At 48.5% G+C, this 9,253-nt stretch overlaps 1 protein-coding gene across 1 annotated transcript in view; it reads left to right on the top strand.

Moving 5' to 3' along the window:
• The window catches only part of FAM135B (family with sequence similarity 135 member B), a 145,126-nt gene that overhangs the window by 115,553 nt on the left and 20,320 nt on the right, over window positions 1-9,253 (top strand). The window contains exons 9-11 of the mRNA XM_015411299.1: window positions 3,076-3,231; window positions 6,739-6,812; window positions 7,911-8,065. Coding sequence (XP_015266785.1) covers window positions 3,076-3,231; window positions 6,739-6,812; window positions 7,911-8,065 — 385 coding nt within the window. The remainder of the gene's footprint in view (window positions 1-3,075; window positions 3,232-6,738; window positions 6,813-7,910; window positions 8,066-9,253) is intronic.

Consider the following 9,253-nt stretch of genomic DNA (forward strand, 5'->3'; position numbering starts at 1 on the left):
TCCTTCCTTCCTTCCTTCCTTCCTTCCTTCCTTCCTTCCTTCCTTCCTTCCTATGCCTTGATCAGGGCATTTTCCAGGCAGGAGATCCTGACATCTAGCTACTGTCCTTTGTAAACATAGTATTTTACAATTACGGACACACAGAGATGCATATGTCATGAACAATACTTCAGTCACCAAGGTAGTAGAATTACCAATAATGCAATCTGAATTGCCCAATCCGGATGGCCCAGGCTAGTCCAATCTCGTCAGATCTCGGAAGCTAAGCAGGGTCGGCCCTGGTTCGTATTTGGATGGGAGACCACCACAGAACACCAGGATCACTATGCGGAGGCTGGCCGTGGCAACCCACCTTTGAACATCTCTTGCCTTGAAAACCCCATGGAGTTGCCATAAATCATCTGTGATTTGACAGTAGGCTTGCCAAGTCCCCCCGGGGGGCAGGGAAACCCCCGCCCCAGAGGCCCGTTCCCTGCCACCGGCGGACCGGGCCCCGGGGAGAACCTCACCCTGACGTGCACGTCACCCAGAAGTGACGTGATGACACCGGGCACGCTGGGGGCGGGGCCACGGTCATCCAAGGGAAAACTCTATGGTTTTCCCTCGGATGGTCGTGGCCCCGCCCCCAGCATGCCCGGCTTTGTCACGTCACTTCTGGGTGACATGCGTGTGGTGCGCGTGCTCAAGTCACCGGCCAGGAGTCCCCCGCTGCGACACATGCAACCACTTGACAACCCTACTTGACAGCAAAAAATAAAAATAAAATCTGAATCACAACCTTATACATTCGTTGACTCGGATGGATTTCGGAGTGTAGAACTCTGCTTTCGGATTGTGCTGTCAATAAATGAAAGATGTCAAATCCTACTGCAGATTTATGGGGCAATTTCTCAGACGCAATATCATGCTGTTCTCAGCAAAAGAGCTACCTTGTCGCCTCCCTTCTTTGGTTTCGGGATACCGCTGAGGTTCAGAACCATACAGTTTTGAGCCATAACCTGGATAGCTCAGGGAAGACCGATCCCATATGATCTTGGAAGCTAAGCAGGGTCGACACTGGCAAGGGCTTGGAAGGGCGACGTCCAAGGAATACCAAGGCCAGGCAGGAGAAGCAGTTAATATCAAGCCACCTCTCTGAAATGCCCTAGCCCCACTAGGGGTCACCAGAAGTCACTATGACTTCCAGGTTCACAAGCACACACACACACACACACTATACTCAGATTCTTTTTTTTTTTAAATGAACCATACAATTTTGGTTCCAGAGGTTCAGGCTGTGCCAAGGGCCCTTCCCCATTGGAAACAAAATGGCAGTCAGTGCTTTTCTCATCTATACCAGAAAACATTTACTAGAAATATTAGGATCAGAATGACCCCTGGTTTTGCATTGTTTGCGTTAAAATGGCATAAAACATGCACGTGCCGTGATAAACACGTAAAATCAAGACATCTGTAACAGAGAAAAGGCAAGAAAACAACTGTCAGTGATATTTACTAAGGCACTTCGGTACATGTCCAAAAGAAGCCAGGTGACCATCTTTTCTGGCATTTCATGGTGACTATCAAGATCTCCCCAGTGCCTTCGATAGCTTGCTGATGTTCTCTTTTCCTAGTAATCCAGGCAGATTGGGAAATAGGGTTGCCAAGTCTGGATTGGAAAATACCTGGAGACTTTGGGGGTGGAGCCAGGAGAGGGCGTGGTTTGGGGAGGGGAGGGGCCTCAGCATAGTACAATGCCGTAGAGTCCACCCTTTAAAGCAGCCATTTTCTCCAGGGGAGCTGATCTCTTTCAGCTGGGGATCAGTTGTAAAAGCGGGAGATCCCCAGGCCCCACCTGGAGGCTGGCAACTCTATTGGGAAATGTCCAGAATAATAAAGAAATACGTGGCTTTCCAGAGTTTTCTGTGAGGTAGCATGAAGATACGAAGTAGAGATGGGCTAAGCGTTTAGATGGGTTGCATGTTAGAAGATGGGTCACTTTGTTGAAACAACAGTCATTGCAATGAGAGATAATCTCTGTGCGTTTCAGAGGCATGTTGAGGAATTTGCCCATCAGGCAGCACATAGAGATTTAGGGTTGGATCCAGCCACCTTTTGTGCCAGTAAAAAAAGAGAAACAAGAATGAGTCCCCTTTGTTCACCAAAAAAAGCTATGCTGGGATTGCTGGACCTTGACTGAATAGGAATGATAATAAGGAAAGGGAATTGGGTGGGAATGAACAAGAAAGTCGGTGGCATGCGGTCCACAGGGTTGAATCCTAGCATTCTCCTCAGCCAGTTTGGTGTAGTAGTTAAGTGCACGGACAGGGTGTCTGTTGTGGGGAGGGGGAGGGAAAGGAGTTTGTAAGCCGCTCTGAGACTCCAAGTGAAGGGCGGGGTATAAATCCAATCTCTTCTCCTCTCTTCCTCTTATCTTCTTCTAAACCAACAGAAGAATTACCTTTGTTTTGTTTGCATCCTAAAAACAAAATATTATTGGATACAGAACTTCCTCTAGTTCCTCTGCCCTTCCAAAGTTTTTTTTTTTTTTTTATCCAGTGCAAGGAAACTTCTTCTTTTGTCCAAGGGAGGTCTTCATCTGGATGAAAGTTCCTTGCACAAGAGGAAGGTTCTGTACTTAGTTGCAGGGTGTGGTAGGATGCAATCCCAATACAGTGGTGGTTTGATATCCTACTCTTCCCGTTATCTGAATTATCTGCGTGTCTGGGAATATTTAATCACATCTAAGTGCTTTGGATCCTGTTAGTTTCAGTGGGAGAGTTAACCTTGCCAGGGTTGTGTCCAGTGGATGTTTGTTTCTCCTGCATAAACACATCTCAGTTTTTTCTAATATTTCGAATTTTCTGCAGTTTTATCCATATATTCTTTGCCTTCCCAGGCACGAAATAATGCACTTTCAATCCACTTTCAATTCACTTTGTAACTGGATTATACTGTGCGAAATGGCAAAATCCACTTGCAAATGTTCGCCGAAGTGGACTGAAACGACGTTATCTAGCATGTAAGAAAGTGCCCATGTATTTCAGATCATCACTACCGATTTGACCTGATAATCTTTATGCTGTGCTGTTCTAGATGCTGAATAGTCCAGAGAAGATAGCAGAGCAGATCAGCAAAGATCTCACCTGGCTTTGCTCTCACCTCTTGGCGCTCTGGACCCAGTTTCTGGAGGTGGTCACCCTGCATCCCGACGTCACGGCCTATCTCGTTCAGGAGCACCACACTCTAAGGGTAAGCAGTCTAACCACTCTGATGTCTTTCCCACAACCAACCCATTTAAAACTGCCTGGGGAGGGGATTGTAAAAAGGGTGCTTCGGAATAGCTATTTGGCCTATCTTGAAGTGCCATGCACCACAACAGCTTGCCGTTTGGTTTCTAGCATGCACCGACAGCAGTCCAGAGACAAAATTAGTACATATGACCAAAACATAGGTTGTTGCATATGCAGGGCTATTTTTGGGCAGGAACGCACAGGGACGGAGTTCCGGCTGGCTCCTGAGTTGGCCACGCCCAGCAGGAACTCATTAGCCTAACAGGCCACACCCAACAGCAGAAACTCAATAGAATTGGCTACAAAACAGTGCCCAGTGATACTTGGTTGAAGAAACAGATACAACATATGTTCCTAGGGGTTGGATCCAGCCCACTTTTTAGCTCAATCTCACCTAGGTCACACGCACCAGAAAAATACAGGGGGGGGGAGCGAGGCTATTTCCTCTGGAGGAATTTGACTCTCAGTTGCACGATCACACCTTCCTTTGAAGCTGCGGGCGCAGTCTGTGAGTGTGTGATCAGATGAAATTGCCGGTGAGTCGGGTGTTTTTTTCTGCCGTTTTTGCCCCATGCGCTTAACCAAGGGATCGATGAATCGCACCTCCGCACCAAGGGCTCCCTATGGAGTGTGCGATGATGCCCATACTGGGGCACAATGGCACGGAGTCAGGATGGCCTGATCAGACCATTCCAATGCCATGAGAGTGCGCTGGAGCGATCAGACACAGGAAAGTCCATCTGTGGCCTGTCACAGCCCGTTAACTACTGGATTTTCCCTGGTGTCCTTTAACTCCGCTTCTGCAGCGGAGCAGAATGGGTTGCCGGTGGCTGCAGGGCGCTTCCCAGGTGTTGTTGTCCGATGGAGCCCTTTAAATCCACCCAGCAATCGCCCCTATGTTGGGTCGAATAGTGCGTATGATTGCAGCCCTAATTTCCCTTTTTACTAAAGCTCCTGTCCCACATGGCTTTCATCCATTCTGTTCCCATGGTCTAGGGTTGCCAAGTCAATTTTTCTTACCGGCAGGGGAGCCTCGCCGGGCTCCGGGAGCTGTCCGTTGATTTGCGCACGCGCACCACCAGCACGTCACCAGAAGTGACGTGCGACGTCGATCACATTGAAGGCGTGGCCCCGATCGTCGGAGGGAAAACCATAGAGTTTTCCCTTCAATGATCGGGGCCACGCCCCCAATGTGATCGACGTGGTTCCCCCCGGGGCCCGATTCCACGGCGGCGGAAATCGGGCCTCCAAAGCGGGGGTTTACCCCCGATTCCGCGGCGGCGGGAATCAGACATCTGAAGCGGGAGTTTACCCGCCCCCCGCCCCCACTTGGCAGCCCTACCGTGGTCCCAGGCATGGGCTTTTTGTTGGTCGAAGGGCAGCCATCCTCCCCTTTTCACCAATGGAAAATCTGGTTGGATCCAAACCTAGGTTACTACACTCGTCTTAAGGCATTACTAGTTTCTTTTATGCACCTGTCATGATCTGGGCTGTGCCATCAGAGGCCTACTAGCCCCAGGGAGCCTGGCTAGCAGTAGGTGAGGCTGGGCCTACAACTCCCAGAAGCCCCTGAGAGGTTTTGGAGCCAAAATTGACCAATCGGGAAGAAGAGGGCTGGGGAACCAAAGGGCTGGTGCCAGAGCAGAAGCTGTTCTTTCTTCCAGAGGGCAGAGCCAGAAGGAAGGCTGCTGCACGAAGAAACCCTCATGCTGAGGGAAGGGTGAGTAGTCTAGTGTCACTTGGAATAGTGAGCTAGGGAAAGTAGATATTTAGATGTGTTAGGGCATTTGATTTCTTTTCTTTTCACCCACTTACTGTTATTATTCTGCAACTTGTTTGTTTGACCTCCTATAAAATCAACCTTTTCCTTGTTTCACTCTGCCTGGTCCTCATGCCTGTTATTCGGCCAAAAGGGAGGTCTGAAGGTCTTGGGAGGGTGCTCTGGGCCTTCTCAAGGGAGCCTGGAACCAGAGTGGTGGCAGCGTCAGGTGACACCCCACCTGAGCTGTGACAACACCCTTAGGGATTCCTCAGAGTCAAATATTCCAAGGCAAAAAAAATTTCTATCTAAGATTATACCTTGTGTTTAACGGTGGAATCCACTGATTTCAATTAAATGCATGGGGACTGGCCAACTGAGTTGAAAGAAGGGGCAAATTAGGTGAAATTTCTGACAGAAACCAGCGGGAGAACGTTTTAATCTTCCAGATAACTCCATTGCTGACCTAAGAGTGGCAGTCCCCAAACAAAGAAACATAAAGGGGAAATTACAATGTGAGACTGCTGAACATGAGTTGATTCAGATCCCCCAGGGCTTAATACTGACATGGGGTTCTTCTCTCGCTACAGATGCTAATTTCCTGCCCTCCAGCATTTCTCTTCTGCTCTATTCAAGCTGCTTACATTCTGGATTGCACCTTTGCATCTTTTACAAGCATTCTCTGCAACACCCCCCCCCAATCTCCTGACTGGCATACACAGATTAATTTCCATTCCAACTTTGACTCTTGAATGCTGACACCTTGAAAATCTTGTTGGTCTCTATTGGACCTCAGTCTAACCACTCTGATGTCTTTCCCACAACCAACCCATTTAAAACTGCCTGGGGAGGGGATTGTAAAAAGGGTGCTTCAGAATAGCTATTTGGCCTATCTTGAAGTGCCATGCACCACAACAGCTTGCCGTTTGGTTTCCAGCACGCACCGACAGCAGTCCAGAGACAAAATTAGTACATATGACCAAAACGTAGGTTGTTGCATATGGCTACAGGAATAAACAGCTTTAAAAGAGGATTAGACAGATTCATGGGGGAGAGGTGTTATCACTGACTATCAGTCATGGTGACTGAGGGGAACCTCTGCATTTAAAGGCACTGAACCTCTGAATCCCTGAGCCAGGAGGCAACATCAGGGGAAGGCCTCGGCCTCTATGCACTGTTGTTGGCACTCCAGAGGAACTGGTTGGCCGTCGTGTGAGACAGGATGCTGGATTTAATGGTCCATTGGTCTAATCCAGCAGGACTCTTCTTATGTTCTTGTCAGGGAAGGCCTCAGCCATTGTGCCTTGTTGTTGGCCCTCCAGAGGAACTGGTTGGCCGCTGTGTGAGACAGGATGCTGGATTAGATGGGCCACTGGTCAGATCCAGCAGGGCTCTTCTGATGTTCTTATGAAGGCCTCAGCCTCTGTGCCTTATTGTTGGCCCTCCAGAGGAACTGGTTGGCCACTGTGTGAGACAGGATGCTGGACTGGATGGACTACTGGTCTGATCCAGCAGGGCTCTTCTTATGTTTAATTTGCAAATGTATCACCAATTCAAAGTTATTTTAACTGGGAGATAAACGGGCAATGTAAGCGGGACAAGTTCAATTTTTGTGCCGCACTCACTGAGCTTCACTAAGAATTAGTTGCAGTCAACATGTACTGCATTGAGGATGATATGAAGAGTAACGTGTGTGTTTCTTCCCAGGTAAGAAGATTCTCTGAGGCTTTCTTTTATACTGAGCAGGAAAAGCTGACTGGGTTGACTTTTCAGGAAAGCCTGTAAGTAACGTTTTTTGCGTTTCATCTACGTGGTTCTGCATATAAATAATTTTGGATGCCCCTTTATAAATACAACGATATCTAGAAAGAGGCTCTGGGAGAGTGCTCTGGCTTTGGCAAACAGTGTCAATTTGCTGTGGCGACCTCAGCAGGGTATAATGACAGAATCCACTGTTTTCTCCAGAGGGACTGATCTCTGCTACCTGAAGAGCAGTTGTAATTTTGAGTGATCTCTAGCCCTCACCTGGAGAGTGGCAACAATTGTTACCCAGGCTCCACCCCTCAAATCTTCAGGAATTTCCATACCTAAAGCTGGCAACTTTATCTCCTCCCCCACTTCTTCTTAAAGGATCCCCTTACATGCTTTTGAGAATCCCTTTACATGCTTTTGGGAAGAAGCAGGGGGCCCTTTAAGGAAGCGGGTGGAGCCCCAATAGCCCCACTGTAGCTCCACATGTTTTCTTCTTTTGCAGCCCAATGGTGCTGCCACAGCACAGATGTAACTCTCTTCCGTGCAACCAAATTTAAATCTGTCACAAATGTCTCCGGAAATGAATTCGTCTTAATGCAGATTCCGCCCTTTTCTCTGCATCTGTGTAGTTTTGCAAAGTTTGGCATAAAAAATGGAATGGAATGAGGGGAGGAAAAAAACAGTGGAATGGATCATAGCCAATGCTCCCTCTAAGCCGTGGAGTCCTGTGAGCAAAAATTCTACTTTGTGAGCTACTGGCGTTAAAGTTATCCTAAAGTGTGGTGCCCAAAACTGGACACAATACTCCAGGTGAAGCCTGACCATAGCAGAATAGAGTGGAACTACCTCCTCCTGTGATAGTCAGTGCATGTGCCGTCCCTGAACAAAGTTACATGGAGCCCCTTGTATCTTTTCAAACTAGTAAGCGTACTTTATTATAGGAACTCCATTTCTAGATAGGATACTGAAGAGATAGGTGCTCTAATCTAGTCTAAGTAGCTAGACGGCTATGCTGTCCAAAGTGAAGGAAAGTGAACAAACCAGCAATTAGTCAATCGCACTGGAAATGCAGAGTCAGTACAGCACTGAGAATTAACATTTGCTTCCTCTTGTTCCTTTCACCACAGTATCCAGCATCACAGTCAGGTTTCTTCAGAAGTCCGGACCTCCGCATACCTCACCAGCATGCCGCCCTTACCTGTAGAGTGCCTCGACATTGACGGAGACTGGAGCACGCTGCCGATCATTTTTGAAGATAGATACGTAGATTTTCCTTACAAAGGTGCGTCACGTGTACCACTTCTTCTTCTTTTTTGCTATGACCCTTGCACTGATTCACTCCCAGGAACGAGATGAATTTACCGCTTTGTCAGTACTCATAAGTGGTTCAAGAGGAGGATTTCTGGGTGGGAGACACGCTCCAGAAAATAGTTCATAGAAAATAGTAACTTTTCCAAGTGTTAAAGGAGTGGTCGTGGCTCAGTGAAACAGCTTCTGCTTGGCATGCAGAAGGTCTCAGGTTCAATCCCTGACATCTGCAGTTCAAAGGTCAGCTAATAGGTGATGTGAAAGGCCTCAGCCTGAGACCCTGGGGAGCAGCTGCCAGCCTGAGTAGACAATGCCGACTTTGATGGACCAAGAGGTCTAATTCAGTATAAGAGAAGCCCATGTTGGATCAAACCAATGGCCCATCCAGTCCAACAGTCTGTGTCACACAGTGGCCAAAAATACCAGGTGCCATCAGGAGGTCCAGCAGTGGGGCCAGGACACTAGAAGCCCTCCCACTGTTGTCCCCCCCAAGCACCAAGAATACAGAGCATCACTTGCCCCAGACATAAGAACATAAGAGAAGCCAATGTTGGATCAGGCCAATGACCCATCCAGTCCTACTCTCTGTCACACAGTGGACAAAAATACCAGGTGCCATCAGGAGGTCCAGCAGTGGGGCCAGGACACTAGAAGCCCTCCCACTGTTGCCCCCCCCCAAGCACCAAGAATACAGAGCATCCCTTGCCCCAGCCTGAGAGTTCCTATCTATACCTTGTGGCTCATAGCCACTGATGGACCTCTGCTCCATAGAAGAACATAAGAGAAGCCAATGTTGGATCAGGCCAATGGCCCATCCAGTCCAACAATCTGTGTCACACAGTGGCCAAAAATACCAGGTGCCATCAGGAGGTCCAGCAGTGGGGCCAGGACACTAGAAGCCCTCCCACTGTTGCCCCCCTCAAGCACCAAGAATACAGAGCATCCCTTGCCCCAGCCTGAGAGTTCCTATCTATACCTTGTGGCTCATAGCCACTGATGGACCTCTGCTCCCTAGAAGAACATAAGAGAAGCCAATGCTGGATCAGGCCAATGGCCCATCCAGTCCTACTCTCTGTCACACAGTGGACAAAAATACCAGGTGCAATCAGAAGGTCCAGCAGTGGGGACACCGGAGGACACTAGGAGCCCTCCCACTGTTGAC

Source organism: Gekko japonicus, unplaced genomic scaffold (assembly GCF_001447785.1).
Source record: "Gekko japonicus isolate JY-2015 unplaced genomic scaffold, Gekko_japonicus_V1.1 scaffold2229, whole genome shotgun sequence".
NCBI classification, from domain to species: domain Eukaryota; kingdom Metazoa; phylum Chordata; class Lepidosauria; order Squamata; family Gekkonidae; genus Gekko; species Gekko japonicus.